Source organism: Lepeophtheirus salmonis, chromosome 14 (assembly GCF_016086655.4).
Source record: "Lepeophtheirus salmonis chromosome 14, UVic_Lsal_1.4, whole genome shotgun sequence".
Taxonomy (NCBI): domain Eukaryota; kingdom Metazoa; phylum Arthropoda; class Copepoda; order Siphonostomatoida; family Caligidae; genus Lepeophtheirus; species Lepeophtheirus salmonis.
Window position 1 is genome coordinate 34,094,833 of NC_052144.2, and position 23,631 is coordinate 34,118,463.

General features: G+C 32.7%; 1 protein-coding gene across 10 annotated transcripts; it reads right to left on the bottom strand.

Moving 5' to 3' along the window:
* Positions 1-65: 65 nt before the first annotated feature.
* Positions 66-23,276, bottom strand: LOC121129357 (uncharacterized). Of its 10 annotated transcripts, none has more exons than XM_040725071.2 (5): positions 23,161-23,276; positions 1,820-2,039; positions 1,301-1,525; positions 1,009-1,245; positions 66-940 (listed from the first exon to the last, which is right to left on the bottom strand). In XM_040725071.2, exons 1-5 carry the CDS (start codon positions 23,172-23,174, stop codon positions 158-160), a joined length of 1,479 nt encoding a protein of 492 aa, XP_040581005.1. In that variant the 5' UTR covers positions 23,175-23,276; the 3' UTR covers positions 66-157. The 10 variants fall into 10 exon arrangements, with proteins under 10 accessions (XP_040581005.1, XP_071749418.1, XP_040581010.1 ...); XM_071893317.1 differs by lacking the exon at positions 23,161-23,276 and adding an exon at positions 16,146-16,306 and having other exon boundaries at positions 1,838-2,039; XM_040725076.2 differs by lacking the exon at positions 23,161-23,276 and adding an exon at positions 16,146-16,306.
* Between the last annotated feature and the right edge of the window lie 355 nt (positions 23,277-23,631).

Sequence of the window (23,631 nt, forward strand, 5' to 3'; positions counted from 1 at the left end):
TTTGAAGTTCAAAATAAAATATTTACAATATAATACCTACAAATAAATAATTATTAGTCTATGTATATCAGTACAGTATAATTTTATATTCTTTTTATTTATATACTTTAGAGTCCGAAAATAATATGTTATATACGATATATTTGTAATTTTAAAATCAAATGACAACAGACTTTTGGGTTTCAGTATTAGGAAGTCTTCCGCTAGCTTTTTTAATGTTTTTTGGCATTAAATGAGAATACAGATGAGGTATATAGGATGAATCACTTCCTGTACCTTCATTTTTACTAATTCCTGATTGTTCCTCGTCCTTTTCAGAAAGTGTTTTAATGCCAAGTGTCTCTCCATTTGGGAAAAAATCATCCGTGTTTGAACTTGCTGTCAAGGGAGAGGATACGATGGATTTAGGTTGTTGATCATGTAATTGAGGGTTTAGTGAAATTGAGGATGAATAGGAAGAAGAGCAAGATGATATATTTTGGATTTTATTTGCTGTGGGAGGTGGATATCCACTTGAGGATGAGAGTCTTAAGACTCCATCTTCTATAACAAGTGAGCGTGGTACACTAGGTGAAATATTGCTTAGACTCGAACTCTCATCTTTACTTGGTAAATATTTATAAATTGTATTAGAATGAATAGGATCATGATTCGAAGTGGAGGATGGAGAGGAGTAATTTTGTAGGAGTTGTCGGCTATTCTCAGTATTATTACGAAAGTGAAGGGAAAAAGATTTGGAGCATGAATTAAGAGGAGATCCTTGGTATCCTGTTTCTTTCATTGAACAAAGTTTTTCCATTGATAATCTGGAAAAGCTATCAGGGGTTGAATAGCATTTATACCCATTAGTTGGAAAATTTTGATGGGGTATATAGTCCAAATGAACCAAGGAATTTAAAGGTATATTTGGATGCCTTTTTTTACGTGTCACATACAAGAACTTAAAAATAAAAAAATAATAATATTTGTAGATAGGCAATAACTGAAAATCTTAGATTGAGACCTTACCCCAAGTAGAACGAAAAGAAAGATAATGGTTGTTAATACTGATCCAAAAGCAATACAAGTTGATGCAACAGGAGATAATCTTTGTTCTGGGTATTCCAAATCGTCATTCTCATTGGCCTTTGAACCATCCATCATATAATTAGAGCTTTTTGCACATAACTTTCTTCTTTTAAAGTTCAAACTCAAGGGTTCAATGCTTTGGTTATATTCATCGAGTAACTTTGATATAAATGTCATCTAAAATAGTAGATTCAATTAGATAACTTTCAGATATAGATACGGCAAGTTTTACCTTGATCATAATATCTACATGATCCCTTACTCTGCCCGTGCATGGTAATTCAATAGAAAATACGGTATCTTCAAAGGACAAAAATCCATTGGAGGATATATTGAGAATGGGTGTTCTCATTATAGGACCGGGTAAATGAATAACTTGCATATGATAAGATGTACTAGTTCTTGATTGTGATAAATGCCAATGAAATATTAGACGATCCACATAGGTAGGGATTTCCTAAATATAATTAATATACTTTTTTTTTTTAGTTTTATATTAGATAAAACTCCTTTTGAATATTAAGAGTTAAATAATTATTAAACTTGTATGTGAAAAATATTGACAAAATTGTCAGTAATTATTTCATTTGTTAACTGTATTTTCCTTAATCGTGTGATTTGAAATTGTTGTCGTTAAATTTTATCATTGATCTTAATTTCTATAAAATATAATTGCAAATAAAATTATGCAGTTAATAAAACACCTCAATTATAATTTAAAGGATAAATAATTATCCTTTGATAATCATACAACAATTTTTCTGATCACCTCATTCAGAAAAGTGATAGCATTTTGATTGATGACTCCGTTCCGTATGAAGTATATTTCTCTGAAATCCAATCCATAGAGAAGTTTAGTTTGATGTGAATCAATATAAAAGTCAAAGTTACATCCAACAAGTTCCAAATTATTGAACGACATTAAAGCATAAGCCATCCAAAAATGGATTTCTGAAGTCCACATTATTATGCTGAAATATAAATAATTTTTTTATTATTATTGATGAATCTACAAAAAAAAAAAAAACACACACACACAATTTTTGCATTCGTAGTCAATAATATTCCATTAGTGTAAAGAAATAAATAAAAAGTATTTTTCTCTGATCACTTTATTTTTGTTTACTCTCACAGAATTCATTACTAAATACCAACACATAAATATTTTTATCTGCACCATTACAACACAGCAGTTAATGTTATTATAAAAGCTAGAAATATCCTATTGAGTTTACATAATACTGTCTATCCATCACTAATTTTAATAATATAAGTACAATCAAAAATTAAATAATGATATATGATTTACATGTTTCACCGAAAAAAAAAAAATATGATGACTGAAATATTGATGATATCATAGTAATATAGTGGTACCATCATACAATTTTAGAACATTATGCAAATATAATTAATTATCGAACCAGCAGAGGTGAGCACCCCTTAATTTTTCGTTAATCCATAAAACGCTAATCTGTTAAACACTAATCCACAAATTAAAATATTTTAATCCAATGGTCTGTCAAATGACCTATTACCAAGGAATCTGTTTAGTTCAGAGGTCCCCAAAAATGGAGGAATTACGAATATTCAGAAGGGGAAAAAATGAGTTTTATTCTTGACCTACAAATCTCTTAAGACAACTAGCATCCCCCTATTAAACTTCTTAAACGGCCAGAACCAGCCCTCATCCACGCCCACCAAGTTGATTTTTTAGTCTTCATTATGATGTATTTATTGGATGTTCATTATAGTCAGTTAAGTAATTAAAAGTTTGAGTTTTGGGAAGTGTGGGGGTGGGGGGATTCAAAGTCCTGAGCACTCAAAAAACTCATAGCGTTACTGAATAAAATCAAGTAAGGATAAGTTCCCAATCCTTTTTTTTACTTCATATACAACCAAGTATTTTATGGGTTATTTTTGTCAATAATGGGCTTTATATTATAATTTTCTGGGATGAGTTTAAATACTCAAGAAGGATAGTTATGATTTTAAGCCTTCAATTGATTTATGACACTTAATTTAGCCCCAATATGATCTTTCAAATATAATTTATCAATGTATAATTCTTGAATTGTGACAATACACTTTTGAAGCTGTAAGTACTGTTTGCGGTGCCTCCAAAGGATGAATCAGAATAATGTGTTAGGTAAAAATAACCAAAAATTAGTAAAATAATATAAATGCAATCCAGAATTAATTTTGAGACAACTCATATGCACAATAACGACTCCTATTCGTTAATATGATAATTACATTATCCAATAAGGTACTGTTAACAACAGCTCACAGCCTTCAAAGTGGTGTTTAAATCCTTACTGTACTTTCTCTATGGCTTTAAAAAAATAATCTCATTTTACATGCACAAAGTTTTGTAGAAATCTTAATATTTAAATCTGTTTAATTTTTTGGGCCCTCCACAATGTAAAAGAAGAAGCATTTTTGAATCTACATGAGAAATGAGAAAATAAAAACATAATTATATAATATGTTAAACTTTTTTCAATAGCTGTAGCTTTTTCTTGTAGAAATGAAATACATACCTAACTATGCATAAAAAATAAGATTAAAGAAACTTTAAAAATCATAAGGAGGATATACTTTTAAATATATATGTAGGCACTTGCTATATTGAAAATCAAAATACACGTTTTTACAATGTAGGTACACTTAATGTCTGAACAGAGAGTACATACTGGACTTCTTAAATGATTAAAAACAAGGTCCAATATATATAAAGTACAATTATTGACTCATAACAACTTATTTGAGACGGCCCAAGGGGCCTACAATATTTTTTCTCATTTAAATGTTTGTATTAATCTAAAAAGTCATTTTTTTTATTTTTCCCATCAGAAAAGATATTTGTGCTGGGGGAAACACTTTTGAATGGTATAAAACATACATACTTAGTGATGAAGATTGTGTGTATTATGGGCATGTTGTAAAAATTAAGGAATTGAAAATCATCATGGTAACCGTGACAATTTGAGAAATGTTTTGGAGGAGATCCGCACTAATCAGCTGTGACAAGGGGAGGGGGAGAATGGAAAAAATAAATAAAGGATATTTGCTAAAATTACTCCGAATGTGATCCCTAATTATCTCTGAGTCCAACTAAGACTTACAATTATAACTCCGCAGAAATCCTAAAGGGGGTTCTCCGTCTTTTATGAGCACACACGAATATTCAATCAGTTTTTAAATATAATTGAATCTATATAGGAGATAAAGTTCACTACTCAGGAATTAAATAATAAGGACAAATGCTAAGGAAAAGAGAATTCAGCGGTCAGATTACCAAATTAAAAAAAACAAAAACAAAAGAAAACCAGACAACCTAAAAAACTTGCATGATTTATAGCACTATAAATGTTTATGTCTGGTCCCAATCCTCTTGCAAAGTCAGTCTATGTTAAAATACATCCGGGGTGTCTGCGGGTAATTTTTAAGGGGATGGGGCTGGTTCAATTTCAACTTTCGTATATATATATATATATATGAAAGGTATTTTGGAGGGGGCAGATGGCTTATAAAATCATAGAGAGATTTTGAAATTTATACTAGGAAAGGGAAGAGTTTAAAATTTGTATAAGAAAGTAGAGCCAAATTGTTTTTTATTTACATACTAATGAGTAATTAAATCAAATATACATGCTCATATGATAATACATTTCATTGATGAGAACCCAGTTTGTGGGGGAGCCAGCCCCCTGATCCTCATGGTGTATTTATTATATAATGTGATTTGGCTTCCTCCATCCCTAGTATTTGTATTTCAAACTATGCCTATGACTTAAAGCCCACAGCCTTCTCCCCCTTCGGACACCCATGTAACACATACAGAATATATAATTGTAAATACATGGTATAAGCATGCTTTGTACGTAGTGCATACCACATACATATATGTATCCAAAAATGCTCATAGACCTTCTTCCTCCTACAAACAAAATAAATACAAAAAGAAAGGAAAAAGCTTATTCTCACCACTTTGATTTTAAAGAGGATGCCAGGGATCCATCATCCTATGTTTGTATCTCAAGGATACCATTCAATATAATATGAAGTATTTGGTATAGAATAAAGTTATAAGCAATCAATATGTAATGCCGACGTCATGATGGTTATCTTCTTTCTAAAGTTGTACGGTTTCTTTATAGTCCATGTATAAAATTTCTCTCTTTTTGGTATGGATGGCATTCTTACATTACAACATTTCATTCCTTTTTTTCTTCTCCTCTGCTTTTCTTCAAGCTACTTCTCTTATTTGCCCTCTTTTATTTCTCTGCCTCTGTTATTATATTTATAATTAGAGATGGGATTTGTGTACGAGTGCAAAGAGAAGGGGGGAATGAGACATATAATATTTTGTTACTGAATAAAGACTTTTGTTAATATCAGCTGTTTGTTTTTTGATTTTGGAAAGAAGAAAATGAAATACCGCTATAAAAAGGAGAGCCTTCAACATTTAAAATAGTATTTGTACGAGTAAAATATTATAATTATATTTAAGTTCATTTATATTTATTTTATTATATGGAATTTTTAAATCAATTTTCTCAAGCATGAGCGATAATACTTATTTTAGAGGGAGATGTTAACAGCCCACGACTGATTAAATAATGAAAAAAGGAAATGAAAGAGCACACAAATCAACTTGTTTCCTTTTCTAATCACTATACTTAGTTTTTTCTTTACACACATCCCCTCTTTAGTTATAATTAAAGAGAGTAAACAAATAACTATGCATTTAAAAATAATTTTACATAATTTCCCTTTGCTAATGCTATTTTAAATGCAAAAGATTCTCCTCTAGTAATTCATTTTCTCCCTCCAAAATCCTAAAACAGGCACCTGTTATTAAGAAAGGGATGCCTCGCTCCCGCTTTCTCCTCGGTCTCTAATAAAAAAACCATCTCGAGCTATTATGAAGGAGAGATGAAAAAAAGGAATTGACTGCATTTGAAAATACATACTGTGTCCAATGCCTGCATACAGGGTGTCCACGATAAATTGGAACTACTTTAAAGTTCATCCAGATCCATAATGTGGATATTCGGGGTTAAATCATACTAATATAAAAGGTTGCATGAACAATACACTATAACTTCCACCACAATTGTTTTGACAACAAACAATAGTCATCATGGAACAAGCAAGGAGAGACGCCATCCTCGAATTGGCTCGCGCGGGACACAAGCCCTCTGCTATCCACATGCTTCTTAACTACCCAAAGACCACTGGACCATTCAATGCCAGCAAGGTTGAGGGGAAGGTCTGCTGCAAGGCCCACAGTATGAGAAGTGACTGAATCCGCACTCCCCGCTTCCTTGAAGGCTTCCGTAAGTCCATCAAGGCTTCGCCGGGGACTTCCTTGTCCAGGTTGGCCAAGAACCGTGGGGTGAGCAAGCAGCTGGTATCCAAGGCTGTGAATGAGGACCTCGGGTACAGGTCATACCCAATGGCCAAACAACACATCCTCACGGCATCTATGAAGGCCACCAGGCTCACCAACGGTAAGCATCTCCTCAATGACCTGAAAAGCCATGGAGGAAGAATCATCTTCTTCTCCGACGAGAAGAACTGACCTGTCGACAGAAGCTACAACGTCCAGAATGACAGGTGGCTTGCCAAGGAGAGAGAAAAGGTCCCTGCGGTCTTCACCACAAAGTTCCCGGCCTCCGTGATGACCCTGGGTGTCATCTGCAGCACCGGTGAGGTGATGCCTCCTTTCTTCTTCAATCCCAAGGAAAGGGTTAACGCAATAAGGTACTGCGAAGTCATGGAGGAGTTCGTCATCCCCTGTATGAAAGATACGGCCGCTGGGAGGGAGTTCATATTCCAACAAGAACTCCCTGCCCGCACACATCGCCATGAGGACCACTAACCTCTTCAACTCCCACGACATCACTTTCTGGGATCGCAACACCTGGCCCTCCAACTCACCCGACCTCAATCCGTGTCATTACTACTGGTAGGGGGAAATGGAGAGGGAGTTGTGCAAGTTCAGCCACAAGAGCATCGCGGCTCTGAAGGGCTCCATTACGAGGGAGTGGAATGCTGTCGATTCCGCGGAAGTTATCAGGGCATGCAAATCCTTTAGGGGCAGGATGGAGAAGATGGTGACTGCTGAGGGAGGACATGTTGAATAAATTTATTGTTTAATATCATGTCTAACTTTTTCATATTAACAAATACACTCCAAATTCCATTTTTATCAAGCAGGTTGGATTTTAAGATAGTTCCAATTTATCGTGGACACCCTGTATAAACAAATAATTATGTATAGTTAAAGAACGTATCTGTGTGAAGAAAAAACTAAGTTTAGCGATTAGAAAAGGAAAAATGGCTGATGGGTGCGCTTTTTCTTCTTCTTTGTTCATTATTTAATAGGCCGTCTTGGTGTTAACTTCTACCCTGAAGTAAGCATTATTGCTGATCTTTGGTGGCAATTGTTATTAAGTATAAAATAGTTATATTAAATTATGAGAATGTCTGGAAATTCAGTTTCATAGTTGAGATAATAACATTGATTTGAGTTTGACTCGTAATTAAAGCTGTCTAGTAATGACTAATTATACAGTCCGTAGCATTACACTCAACACTTGTTTTATCAATTATTTGATTTATAAATTATGTATAAGTTATGAAAGTCTCCCATCCAGCTCAAACAACAAGACTGTAGTGATTCCTATCAGATAGTTAATTAAATTAGAAAAAATTAAATTGTACGATTGAAGTTTAGTAAATAGTAATTTCCATAAAATTTTAAACATAATTTCAGAAAAGATGATTTGGGAAACATCTTCCGCATTGCTGGAATTTATGAATAATTGGTTTCCAGTTCAATTTAGACTTTGCATTTCTTTAGGAAAAAATATTTACTTATTCATCAATAGGTATGTATGCCTTCCCCTTGAATGTAATCCCCCCCTATCCCAACGCTTTTTCCAATCCTTGAGGCACTTCTCATAAGCACTCTTCGGTATAACCTTGAGCTCTTCCAGCGATTCAGTCTGTATCTCCTCAATCGTTGCAAATCTCCATCCTTTCATAGGTCTCTTCAGTTTTGGGAACAAGAAAAAGTGACATGCCCCTTTCGCGCAAATCAGGATCATCATTTACATCTGTCAACAGCTCCTGAGCAATGCTCATGCGACGATTCTTTTGGTCAACATTAAGCAGTTTCGGAACAATCTTCGCTGACATTTGTCTCATACCCAATAAGCTCGAAAAAATTTTATGGCACGAGCCAACCGATATGTCAATATCCTCAGCAACGTTTCTGATAGCGATTCGACGGTTTACAAAAACCATTTTCTCTACTGCTTCAACATTTTCATCTGTTGTTGACGTGCTTAGGTGTCCAGAGCGAGGCTTTAGCACCTTCCCGGCCATCTTGGAAGAGTTTGTACCACTTTCGAATTTTTTTTTTACTCATAACAGTTTCACTTTATGTCATTGTCAACATTTCAATTGTTTTGGAGCACTTATTTTAATTCTCTACACAAAATTTGATGCATGTTCTTTGACTCATGTTTTTCAACAGCAAAACATAGCCCAATACACAAAATACTTGTTAACATTATTCCTCTCACAAAGAAACCAAACTATACAAAAATCGAGCATACCAAATGTACCTTGGCCGCAAAATTTGAAATGTCATCTTACTTTTTGAACATACCTCGTCAATATTCTTAAATTCTTATAAATTCTTATTCTAATATCTCTTAAATTTCGTAGTTCATTTTTTCATTCACAGATTAATGTATTTATTTTTAGTACACATAGTTACTTAGTTTTATTAATTATCATATACACATAATATGATTGATTCTATTATTTATATTCATGGTATTTAACTTCGTTCTTATTATCCACCGAAAATAAAAAATATATTCTTCTTGGAAGATCAAGTGTATCAGTGTAAGATGTAAGTGTTATCAGTGTATCCTTCTTTAGGAGAAAAAAACTGTTTCGCTTCAGGAAAGCAATTCCTAGAAGACGCAAAAGAAAGTTCGATTGAAGCCTTTAGTATAAGTTTATCAATTTAATTATGTTGGAAGTCAAATCATTTTTATCCTAATTTGAATCAATTGTGAACGTAATTATTAATTATGTTGTCATTTTAATTACAAATCTCCCAAATATTCAACTTCATGGTCTTCAATGCTATAAGAAGTCTTTTTTTTTATATTACAGAGTCAAAAAATTTACGATCCCCTCAAGTTCTTGAAAATTACTTGATATAATATTCACTTCTTTACGCTATTCTCTAACATTGAATTGAGTTTGACTCGTAATTAAAGTTATTTAGTAATTACTAGTTATATAGTCCTGAACATAAAACATCATCGTACATTATTTCCAATAGTAATCTTTAATCTTATTAAAATTCAGCAGGGATTGAAGAAATATCAAAAGCAAAACCTCAAGAGGATTTATATTGAGGGATCAGTTTTTAATTAGGTAATAGATGGAATTTTTTCCAATAAATAGAAAGTTATTAATATTGTTGCTATGTTAGTAGAGGCCTCATGTATGCTTCAGATTTAGTTCGTCTTGTCTGCTTGCGAAGGTTCAAGCTTAAGTAGGAAATTTGCGAAACAAAATAATTTCTTGAAATATTTGTTATCAAGTTTGTGCCTTTAAATTTTTCAATAAATACCCTGTCATGTAGAATATATTCCATCTTGAATTATACTCTGAGTCCAACAAGGACTTACATTTATATCTCTACAACAAATCCTCAAGGTTACTCTCCGTCTTTTATGAGCCCACACAAGTGTACAATCAGGTTTTGAACATGATTGAATCCATTTAGGAAAGGATGCTCAATACTGAGGAATTAAATAATAATGACAACTGCTAAGAAGAAGAAAATTCATTCTACAGATTACCAATTCCAAAAAAGCGGGCCAGTTAAAAAATTCACAGTATTTACATCACTGATTATATGCATCAGCCCTTTTCAAACTGTGGGACACACCTTAAACAAATATTCAGCTAATTCAAGGGGAGGGGCAAGCGAAAGTATAATTGTTTTTTGAGCTGCATTAGAATGAAGGTAGGAGGGGTGAAATTGCTCAAATGCTATTTGAAAGACATGTAAGTCAAAAAGTTTGAGAAGCATTGCGATAAATAATTGAATTTTTATGAAACATATACTATTTCCCAAAATTGTTTTTACATAAAACTCCCATTGTTAACTTTATTCTATGACGCAACCTTTTATAAAAGAAATAGAAAGAAGGCCCAAAGTCATCTAGTAGTTAGACAATAAAGTCAATCCTATCAACATATCAAAATGCTCCTGATCATTGTCATCATTTTCAGGCTTCTAAGCGTTCCGTCCAATTAATAACATAGAAAAAATATAGCTATAGGCTATAAGTAGGGTTGAATTGGTAGATTGAGGTATATTCTCTTATAAAAGTATCTTTTCATATATAACCGTTATTTTGATGAGAAAATTTATCAACATACCGTTCGATTCCTTAATTTTGATAAATTATTTTTTTAATTTTTACAGCACGCTGAAAATTGTTCAAATATAAGTATTATTACAATAATGAATAATCATACGGACTACTTTATAAACTACTCTAAATCAAATAAAAATGGATATTGTTTTTCAGAAAGAAAATAGGTATATATTTTAAAACTATTTTGAGCTTTTATGAAATTATGATTCAGTATTTTTTTTAAATTTGGAAATGGAAAATTCGCAACAGAGTTACTCAAATAACTTCTTATATTCTCGAATGTTTAGGAGCGTTCTAATAATTAATGCGAAATATTCAACTTTAAGCAATTTCATCAGTATAAGTTTATTTTACGTTGAAACATGATAAACATTTAATTTTCTTAGGCAGTATTTAATAAATATGTAATGTAAGATTGCATGAAAATTTTCCAAATTTTAATATAACAAAAGGTAGATTACCACATCTATTGTGCGTGTACATGTTCAAGTGTATATATAGTAGGGTGTACCCTAATTAAAAAAGTTGGGAATTTGATATCGCCGGATATTTTGTATGTTGCATTTGATTCCTCTAAACAAGAAAATAACCATCAAACGTTAAAAAAATGGCCTTTTATGAACCCGTTTTGATTTGAAAATCTGTAAAATGTAGAAAAAAAAGGAAATTTTGATGTTGTTTCTTTAAAATTATCTATTTGAATCCAGGTACAGGATTTTTATTTAATCAAGTATTATAGATGGAACATATATTCTGCAACAATATTTCAACAATCTTTCTCTAACTGGCCTTTTTATACGATTAGTTTAGCTTCAAACGTGCTGCAAATAAAAAAAAATATTATCATTCGGTACCGCGTATCACGCGGATTTATTTTGATGTTTTTCTTCATTTTTATTACTCAATTCTCATTATGTGATACAAAGTGTCTGATATATTATTATCAAATATACTTTCGTTGTTCATTTATGTCAAATAAGACACACTATTTATAACTTAGAAAAGTAATAAATTGATAAATACCAGTAAGAAATAAGAATCGGAATAGCAAATTAAATATTATTTTCCCAATGCAGATTTCAGAAAAAACACCCGTTTTCCGATTTCTGATTAATCGTCCTATCTCTAATACTTATCTAATGATGAGGTAATAACCTAAACATGTGTATACTCTTAAGATATTATCTTGATCTCGTATGTCAACGCTACTCTAAAAGTAATCATAACAACATAATTATATTCAAGTGTTACCGGGGTTTATTATTGGAGTGTAGCTTATTCAAAATATTTGTCATCATCATAGGTATACACTTTTTTAATGTAAATCTAAAGCTGTATAAAATATGTGCTAGAAAGTGGGAGCGACTTTTTGTAGTTGCTACCCGTAGGATTTTTTTATTTACTAAAGCCGTTATCATTTAATTCTTGAGAACATCTAAATATAATATAAATAAATAGTGCGCCTTCTAATAAAAGACAGATACTAACACTGAAGAGCTGTTGGGGAGTTATAAGCAGGGCTGCGGAGGCAGTAAATAAAAGGCCCGACTCTGACTCCTACAAACAATTTTTTACAACATATTTTATAGCCCATATATGTAATTACTATTGAGTCATTTGAGGGGAGTCTAGAAATTATATATATAGATTTCATAGATAGATAGTTATTACTAATAACTTATTAGTTGTAGTTATGTGGAGATTAACTGCACTAGGTATAAAATAAAAATTGAAATATAATATATTTAACAAGATGAACAAAAATTAACAAATGAAAAGGATCGCAATCCATCGATAGCTAATGTGTTCATAAGTTTCTGAACATAATTTAAGTGCTCGTAACCGAGGAAATACAGTACAAACCCTTTACTCTGATGACTTTGACTATTCACAAGAATAACTATAAAACTATTTTGGCTAATGGCTATGATCTAGCCAACATAATAATTTAGACTTTAGGAATGTTTGGGAATTGGGATTTTATAGACTACAGAGCACGTTTGAAATTTGTGAAGTAAACTTATGGATGAGTTAGCTTACAAGTTTAATAAATTAATAGTAATTAAGGCCTATAATGTATAACCAATTAGAAAAAACAACAACTTTAAGGACACTCAATGGAAGCCTTAGATTATAAATAAGTTTTATTTCAATAAATTATAATAATTTTGGTAGCCGGAGTAGGAGTCGGTGCAAATTGTTCGACTCCACCAAAAAGTCACCAATTCCCAATCTGTTTCTGCAACCATGGTGATTAATGTATACAAGGGCGTTTATAGGATTATATTTGGGGTGATGGGGAGAGTTGGTTTATTGAATTTTTTTGAAAAAAATTCAAAAGTTAAAATATTTGCTCCACTGCATAATTAGGTCGAATGACCTTTTTTTTACGAGTATTCTCTCATAATTTTTTTTCGGCTACAAAACAAAAATTCCTTCATTTTTGGACTCTGAGTAGAATTTATGATTAACATTGAATAAATTCCAGGCTATATGTTCTTACTATATAAGGAGTGGGATTTTTGTTTATTTCCTTCCTCTCAGCAGGTCTAATGAAAGGTCGTGACTTCTAAGCTGCTTTACCTCCAAACATTTTTCTGATTGTCAGGATCACAAGGTTCATTTTCGGTTGCTTTTATTTTTACAAACTGACAGGACATGTTTTTTTAGAGCACTGTGCATATCTTATAAGTAAACAATGCTCTGACATAGATAGATGTTATAAATATTAACCTCAACTCATGTCAGTGTATGTACATTGTAAGTTGAATAGATTTACAAACACATAAATCATTAATAAGGAGAGCCATGTTGTCTTTGTACAACATAATATATCAAGTGTGTATAAATAATGTACCTGATGACATCCAACGTAGAGTGTAAAGGGAGATCATTTCATCAAATAAAAGCCTTTTCAAGGACATAGCAGGTGTGTCGGGAGGAGATGGGCTGAACAAAAACCCTGGTAACTAGCAAAATAAGTCAATCGCACCAAGTACTACATAAGCACTCCCAGACTATTTTTTCTTCACAATTATTAAATGAATTACTTATATATATCTCATAATATTAAAATCCTACATAGTATTTTATTCGGTACTGTATTATAATATTTTATTAAAAATGTAGATAAATGACAGCCACAATTTCTTTATAGAAATAATAAGATGACCGTTATATATATATATATATATATGCGACCAGGAATCAACAAAAATTGTATTCCTGTCCTTTTGAAAACGGAGCATAATTATTTAAATTTTTTTTATTTAACAAAAAGAATGAACTATGAAATAGCTGTGACGTATCAAGTCAGAGGAAGGAATCGACAGCTGAAAAACAAAGTAATATTTTTTATTCTTATTATACGAATAAATAATTTTATATCTCTACTGGTCAACAGACACACTAAAACTGAGAAACACTCAACCCTCTCTTATAAGAAATTTACAAAGAAAGTACTCTAATTCAATATACGTTCTCCCTTTTTCCGTTTGTAGAATAATTTAGTTTTAGGGTTTTTACTTATTTGTTGCATTTTCAAAGCAACAACCTTTGGTACATTAAAAAATACTTTAAGGCTCAGGGAATCAATCTTATTTTATGGGGAAAAAAATCCATTTATAAGCGAAAAAACAAAGATGTTCTCCACGACCCAGGAGTCTCGTCTGATCAGTGTAAAATATATTATACCAAATGTAATTTTAAATTCTGGAAACTTTTATTTCAATGCTTAAAGTCTGTTTCTGTCTCTATTTTGGTCAAAGTTCGCAATTAGTATAAACACTGCAATGTTTATTAAAGGTTTTTCCAAACTTTTTCGGGCTGGCGGCCCCTTGGCTTCCAATTAAACTTCTGACGCTCAAACCCCCAAAACACATATATTTTTGAAAAATATATTAACCATAGGTTTCTACAATTCCTTTTAATAGGATCGGTGTACTTGGTGTAGGGATATGAGTTCCTGCAAATCAGGGTAAAACTTACTAAGAAAAGGACGTAGATTATAATGTTCGGTAAATGCTGTTATACAGGTGGGGGGGGTATTATTTTACAAAATTTGATTTTGACAGCTGGATCCCCTTTAAATATGAACTGAGGTCTTGTGGTTTCAAAAATGTGTTTTTTTATCAATCAACGGACATACCCTACAAAATTTGGCCTCTCTCCAACTTTCATGCAATTACAGTTGATTCCATTTAATACTTTCCTTTTAATATATTTTCCTCTCTCAACTCAGGGGGTCAGCAAGATTATATTTGTGGGAGGGGGGGGGATCTACAGCCCCTCCAGCTCACTCACTACCGACGCCCCTGCAACCTCTTATGTAGATGGAGCTATTATATGAGATTAATCTTTCTAATGATAGAGAAAGGGGAGTTTTTTTAACAGATCAGACAGCTCACAGCTTCAATGTGAATGAATTAGTAGCCAATTGTTTAAACACTGTTCACCTTTTTGCAATGTTCACTCAACTTGTATACACAATCCTATTATTACAACAGATAGAGGTTAAATATATTCCTATCTATTTTTCAATATAGCAACATAAAATGTCTTAGACTTTTTGACTTGGTTAATGAACCATGACTTAGATCACAAATCCTATGAATTTAATATCCACATTTCACAAAAAAAAAAAGAGCATCTGGATATGAAAACTAGTTTTTTTGTAGCAGATTTCATGGGATATCTCCCTCACTTCTTACAAATTTGTTGTAATCAACCCGATCATCAGGTTGTCCCCAAGGATTGTCTTGCGTGCCAATGCGACTAACAAACGTATTGGAACCCACCGCACTCTGATGTAATATCATCAGAGACGCTATAGACAAGATTGATATCCCGACCCACAGGTTGTGTTGCGTGCCAACACAACTAACAAACTGGTTGTAACCCATTGCCAACTCATGTAATATTATCATCAACTGCATCCACTATAGACACAGTTGATATTCCGGCTCACGGGTTGTCTTGCGTACCAACTCGACTAACAAACAGGTTGTGACCAACTACCAATTCTTGTTCTTGATTACAACCCGTTTGTCCACGAGTTTTCAATAAAACCCGTGGGCTGGCATATCAACCGGGGCTATAATGGATAGCGTCTCTGATGATATTTCATTAGCTGGTGATGGGTTCTAGTACATTTGTTACTCAGCTTGGCACTCAACACAGCCTGTGGGCCGGATATGAACAGGGGTCACAATTGATGGCGTACCTGATTGTAATACATGAATTGACGAAGGTTACTTACTCATAATCTAGATGGTGCATATCCGAGCTTCAGTTTTTTGTCTCTGGAAAGGCTCTCGGAAGATAATGTGAAATTTTTGATTTGAATGATTTTGCGCATTAGCTATATTTTTTAATTATTGAGCACATTAACGGTCTTGATCATTTATTATGCACAGGTGCATAGGTTGAAAACGAAATAATATTTCGGTCTGAGATCACAGTCTGCACCAAAATATCCGTCCAGAAACAAAAAATCGTCCTTTAGGACCGAGTCTCAAGACTGATAAATATGTACATAGAATTTAGATACCTATATATTTAAAGTGAATCTGAATCATTTTCCGTTCTTACCTTTATCTATTATGTGCAAACTTACATATATCAGGCTTATGTATGTAGATAAATCAAAGAAGTTCTAACTTTTTACACTGCTTTGTATCACGTTTAAACACTTTATCAGTCTCCGCAAAGATATAAACGAATCAATACTCTACTTGAAATAAATGTGCAATTTACATTATTACTTCAAACTATGCAAATATATGCTTCTATCTTATCAAAGCATTCATTTTCTTCTATATGATCATAAATAAACTGTGGATAACTATCATATTTGAGGAAAACACCATATTACTCATTTCTAGATAAAAGCTCGTACTCTCCATTTGTTAAATCCCAGGCATAAAATTATAAAAATTCGGTCTCTAATTTTTAATATTCCCATCCCGAATCCTAAGTACGTGTCTGAATCAGACCAAAAATATGTCCTATGGAATAATCTTTGTTAAATTACATCATCATAGGTATAAACCAATTATGTCATCATCAATCTACATAGATTATGGAATAATTAACATTCAATACTTATAAGTAGGGATGTGAATATTGGTTAGATTGCGGCGAGCGTACAAACCATGCCTGAAATAATGTTCTAAAAAATATGGTTCGAGTATTTTGAGTGTGTAACTTGTTACTTGTTTTAATACTTCTTACTCAATTAAATGCTTGTTAGTCAAATGAATACTCGTTACTCGATTTAATACTTGTGCGTTAAACAAGTTGTTTTTTTTAACGAGTTTTGTCTAACTGATAATTTTGGGGGGACAAAGACAAAAATTCATTGAATTAAGGGGACTATATCCCTTCCACTCCACTCCCTGCGGACGCCACTGACTCTACTCAACATTTTTTGTCCACTAACAAATTCGTCAGTCAAAAAATCGTATTTTATATAGAATAATTTGTTATTTAAAAATTGTTTTCCCTTCTCTAATAAGTGATAAGAAGATTCAATGGGCCGGATGAAGCAGCTTTCTTCCTCTTGTGGAGATGAAACTTTTTGTATTCGAATAATAAAAAAACTTTTTGTTGATTATTCTCAAAAAAAGAAACATGGGATAAACATAATTTTTCATGAGTTACGAGTAAATACTCACATTTAAGACACACGAGAGGAGGTTTTTTTGTCTTTTTTGTTGACTTCATAATACTGCAGTACTAATTAACAAGTTTTGCTCATAACACATCACTAATAAAAATTATAGTGCTCCTGGCTCTCTAATACGTTCAAATTTTCAAAATAGAGAGAAATAACTAATAAAAGCATTCATATTCAGCTTTAATCAACATTTACTTTTTTTTTTAAATTTACTCTCACCGCAATTTAGCCAGTATTAACAAACATATTTAGAGGATATACATTAGGGTTGCAGTTGTCTATGAAAATTAGGAATCCTTTTTATAATCAGCGAACCCTTATTTTGGTACTGCAATTAGGCAAGTAGACACACGTATGAAGTAAAAAATTGTTGTTGTGCATTATTTTAAAAACATTTACATACTTTAATGTAATATTTTTATGAACAAAATAAAGATTAGTCTTGTTGATAATTTCTTGGGTACTCAAATTTCCTTGGTTGTATAGAGTAATAAGTGATTGCGGTTAGACCGTTTTTTGAATAAGATAGACATGACTAAACTTCAATACATACAAAAAAGATAAACTGTCTTCCTTTTCTTCTTACTAATTAAGCATTTAATATAATATAAATATATATTCTTACATACATGAAAAATAACCACATTTAGAGTGTTGATGTTCCCCTCAAATTATAAATCATCCTGAGAATCAGATGGCTTCTCTATAATACTTTCTCCTTATTTTGTTGTGTATTGCATTAGTTACTTAATATGTGCACTAGAGGTTCTAATACTCGTTTGAATATTTTACTCGAGACGCCAGGGACCGAACATTTCGCGATAACTGGATCTAGACTCCGAAAATGGAATCAAGTTCTGCTATCTTATATGAAAAACTTGGAGAAATTAAGGAGGGAGGATCTAAAAAACCCTGCAACCCTTGTTGTCCAAGAAGTGATGCTAAGTAACAAAAGGCTCGCAGTATTACAACCACTAAAATTAATATGGCTGAAAGGGTTCAAGTCCTGTACTAAGAAAATGTTCATTTAAAAAAATTATACACCAAAAGGAGAATTAAGTACCTAAAAATCAAAGAATTTCAAGAACAACTTCCAACAAATATGCCATTTTTGCCCAAAAAGATTGAAAAATCTTAGAAGAGAGCAAAAGAGCACAGACAGTTGGTAGAAAAATTAATCAGACTGATAGGAAAGCTACTTATTTTGTAGAAAATATGATTGCTCCAATATTAGTATATATTTTTCATATTACTCAATAGCTTGATCAGTTATAAAAGTTCGATAAACTTGTGTAGATGCAGCAATAAAAGGTATACTCTGTACATTTGTGGTACCTAACTGAAGAACTCCTACCATTTGCATTATTTTGTGATGAAATTGGAAACGACATCAAAACAAAGATTGAATCAAAATTATTGACTTTAGAACAAATATTCTATAGTAAGAGGTAGGGATCAAAATATTGAAAACAGATATTCCCACAGATTCCAAAGGATACTGTAGATGACATAGATTTATCGCGGTTTTTGGTTAAGATTCCTGGTCTTTTTTTTTGACATTATGAGGCTAAATAAAAGTTTCTTCCAGAAACCAGTTGAAAAATGGGAATCAGATCCTGGCTTTTGCATAAGGGAAGAGAAAATCAATAACTTGTCTGTGGTTAACGATGGAACAGAAAAAGAATGAAGATAGCGCAAGACGTTTTGGGCCAAGCTAGAATAAAGGACAACTTAGTGAATATTCTTCAAGTTCTTGAGAACAATAGATTTTCACTTTCAAATCAAAGTGACAGAGAGCAAGAAAAAAGTAGTGAGTATTTAAAAATTAACGAATCGCCTATTTGTATGAGTAAAGTACTATCTAATTTAATATTAATTTATAATGTTAAATGAAGAATATATTTTGTACAAAAATAAAATAACTTAAAAGGAAAAACTATTGTTTTCTTTTCTTCTTTTCTCAAATTGAAATTTAAAACTTATTGCTTGAAAAAGGAAAGTAGAGTGACAAAATTTGAAATAATATAATATAATAATACAAAAATAAATTTAATAAATTATAATTTTCACTATTGTCCATTCCATTTTAACAGTTTGATCTAAATTTTGATTTTTGCTTGTTAAATTGAATACTTTTTTAGCAGTTCCACTCTGTTCTTAAGGACACTTTTTTTGGTGTCAAGGCATCGATGGCTAAAAGAATTAAATATACTTCTTCAAAAAGAGTTGTAATGGAAAAAATATATACATATTTTACAGAACAGAAACTTAGCTAAATACTCACACCTTCCTTATAAAAAAGATAAAAATTTAGGAATCGTGGAAAGCTATTTGTGATAATGACAAGATTGTTTAATAATATGCAAAGCTTTTCAAGGGCTGACGAAAGGACGGCCCCGATTTTAAGTCTGATATTTAGGACCAAATATAACTCTAATGAGACTTGGTACATCACAGATATGTTGTGTTTTCGTCATAAATATTATTTTGCTCTAAGAGTAAAGGACATGAACAAATATACCTCCGAGGTATTTACTATATAACGAGAAAAAGATATACTTTATCTTTATATCTAGATATTTTCTTTTTTTCGTTTGTTGTCCTAGTCAATTACCTAATGTTTTTTCTCATTTTAACTATATATTGGCATTTATGTATAAATGAAAATCATTAAACGAATCCTTATTTACAAACATACATATCTAGTTGCTAAATATCTTAAGTAAAAATGTTTAAAAGACATATAAACCTGTTTATAAAAATTATTAACATGTTTTTAAGAAAGTGAGTTTTGCTCTTCAATTATCCATTTATTGTTAATTTATTACTATTAATAAATCCCAATCTACTTCTTTTGCCAGTAACGTATGTTTGTATGTACATATACAGCGATATATCCACTTTTGAACAACATTTTCATTGAAAATTTGCTCTGATTTGGCATGATGATAATGCACATTTAATTAGACTTCGGTTTTGATTTATTATTAATTATAATATTACTGTTTTATTTAATAGGTTAAGTGATTATAAAGCATTGTCATATTCCTGTATTTGGTCTCTTAAAAATCATATTATCATCTAGTTATATCAGGTTAAATACATTACATTAAAAAAAAATAGATGAACTTTAATATCCTCTCATCATCGAAGCTCTCCTTGAAACAATCGACAATGGTTTATACACAGGAAAGCCTGTCATGCTTAAGTCAATCTAGTAATTATCTTGGCAGACCTATACATAGGTGACTCCTCCAACAGCACCTGCACCCAAAAAGGGGCCCTAACCTCCACGCCCAGGATCTAGACTCCTGTAATGTCTCAACAAGAATCATCATCAGGAGTAAGACCATCAGCTATGTTGATAAAACTTACTAGAGCAAGGCCAAAAGTAGATGGACTACTCCCTGGGCAAACGCCCCGTCCATAATTAAATAGAAGGGATAGGGATGCTGCTTGGAGGAAATGCAGTGACACGAGCAGTAGAGATAACAGCTGATAGGAATGAAAATAATACAAAAATCTAATTGCCCAAATTATTAACTTATTTTCGTCTCAAATGTAACCCTGCCAACGGTGGGTAATTTCTACTTGTCATAAATATACAACTCGAAAAAGGAAAAATAACAAATGTGGGTAATTTCTTCTTTATCCACAGCAATGGTAGAGTGTGAGACATAGTAATGTAAATCGTATGAATTTTTAGGCTGGCCCGTTTTTTCGTAATTGGTAATCTGAGGAATAAATTTTCTTGTCCTTAGCAGTTGACATTATTATTTCATTCTTGAGTAGTGAACTTCCTACCTAAATGAATTCGATTTTTATACCAAACCTGATTGAACATTCGTGTGTACTAATCAAACGCGAAGCGTAACATTGATGACGTGTTGCAGTGTTCCAATTGTACGTCCTTGTTGGACTCAGAATGGAATTGGGAATCAACATCGGAGTAATTCTAGCAAATTCCCTTGTTAATTTCTTTCTCCCCCTCCTCCCTTGTCACAGCTGATCAATGCTGATCTCCTCCAAATCGTCAAGGTTACCAAGTTGATTTTTGGTTTATTTTTTTCTAAACATGCCCGTTATACACACGATTTTCACCCTAGTGAGGCATGTAAAAAAGGAGATGAAAAAAAACTATTTTAAAAGAGGGCCGGCTTTTGCAGGTACAGGTGTGGGCGTCTAAAACTGAATACTCCTTTAAATTTTATGCCATGCACATATTCGTGATTTTATTGAGTTGAAACCCGTTTATACTTCGAGACAAGGGTCTTGACTAGTTGTAAACAAGTGTCCAGCAAAATCTAAATCGCAAAAGTGAAACAAGAGCCGATAATACGGAGAGACGTCGAGTCGCAATTTTGAAACTTTCCGCGCGGGGAAAAACTCCCACTGAAATTGCCAAGGTTCTGAACTGGAGCTGCACCACCGTTTACAGCGTGTTAGCCAAAGGGACTCCTGAGGCGACCACAAGATCTAAGTCAAGGCCTCGAAAGTCGGACGAAATGGTTGCTGCCGTGAAAAAGTGTGTCGAGGACAAGAGAGGCAAGGTCACGGTCAGTGGCCTCTCCAGGGAGTTCAACGTCAGCAGAAGGACCATGGACCGGCTAGTTAAGAAAGATCTTGCCCTTAAGGTCTACAAGAGAACCCCTCGTCAAGCCCTCAAGCCTTTTTACAAGGAAAAACCCCTAAAATTTAAAGTATGGTTCAGTTTTAGACGCGCACACCTGTATTACTTGAATCAGGGAGAGTGCTCCCTCCCTGAATATATGTTTTTATTTACCAAAGCTGTCATTATTATTCTCCTAATCTATTTTATTCCCGCTACGCCATCACAAACTCATTGAAGTTCTAAAGTAAAGTTCTGTTCACAAAGATTTAAGAACTTGTTGGAAAGGATGCCTTGCCTGAGACGAGACTTCAGATAAATGTAAGTAGTGGTGGTGGGTTTCATCCCATTTTTGGGTCCGGCGGCAACCCGAAACAGCACCAACATTTGGAAGGTAAATAGGGATTGCAGGGGGATTTTGTGGTTGCTTTAATCGTGGCTGTGGGTTTCGTCCCATTATGGGACCAGACCGTACCCGAAAACAGCCCCAACATTCCATTTTCATAAGGGGGTGGGGAGGGACCCTTACTGGTGGTTAATATAGGAGTGGTGGGTGTATGTTTCAGGTGGGAAATGTCTGAATGGGATATATCGCCCCTTTTTTTATATTCTACAGTCGACATTCTGTCAGTCGATGTTTTGTCTATTCAACATTTTTTCTAATCGACGTTTAGTCTATTCGACAATTTGTCTGTCGACATTTTGGCGGTTGAAATTTTGTTCACGCACCGTTATACGCACACCACTTCAATATTTCATTAATACAAATACATTGTTATTTCTTAAATCAAGATATGCTTATAATATAAAACATAGAGGACTTGACTTCCCATACATTCAAACAGACAAAAAGACAAACATTGCTTTCTTAATATGGATTAACAAAAATGAAGCAAAAACATACACAGCAACCGTTTTTCCTTTCCTCTCTGGACAAGTAATAAAATACTAGATCTTATGCTATGGGTAGTATCGGTTTTATATGAGCACACTTGAACTAGACCCATTAATGTCAAATGTAGGGCCTTTGAACTAAATTATATTCTTTTAAAAAACGAGATTTTTTAATACCTAAATAAAAAAAATCAATTTATTTTCTATAAACAAGGACTAAATTTGAAATTGAATTAATAGAAAAGAGTCTTGCACAATTATATTTGTCATATGCCACGCTTATCGTAAAACTGTCCCTAAACACATGACCTATGGGTAAGTAATTGTTAAATGTTAGTTTTTTGAAAATTGAAATTTGAGGTCAAGAAAAATTACAAGCGTATTTGTCTGTTATAAAACATAGTAATTATTAAAAGTAAACTTACTTTTTTTTCTTCATGGCCTAGAGCTTTCTTTACTTTTAAAGTTTTGTGGATTACATTTTGTAGGATGATAACCACTTCTCTAACTAGAAAGTCAAAAATAAGATAATGGAAGGAAGATATATAACTAATAAATGGTCATTATGTGCCCTTATTATCAACATACATTAGCAACAGTGTAATAGATTAATATATCACTGATTACACACTACATAGACCTACCTCATAAAAAATATAAATCATTTATCAAAATCTTCCCCTATCTATATATATGTATACAGAGAAAGAAATCAGTATTTGATCCCTTGCTGATTCTGTATGCTTGATCAAGATTTTCTATGGGATTGATTTCCGGAGAGTATTCATGACCCCGCTTATCCACTCTTCGATGTGGTGAAGTCGTTTTTTCCCCTTAGTGGAGAAACACTCCCAATATATAGTGTTTATAGCCACATGCTTGACAGTATGGAATGG

Excerpts from the sequence above, each read along its gene's own strand:
- LOC121129357 (XM_071893313.1), bottom strand. The coding sequence starts at position 15,833 with ATGCACCATCTAGATTATGA. Across the intron at positions 2,040-15,813 it reads ATGCACCATCTAGATTATGA|CATAATAATGTGGACTTCAG; the intron begins GTAAGTAACCTT and ends TTTATATTTCAG. Across the intron at positions 941-1,008 it reads TTCTTTTCGTTCTACTTGGG|TTCTTGTATGTGACACGTAA; the intron begins GTAAGGTCTCAA and ends TTTATTTTTAAG.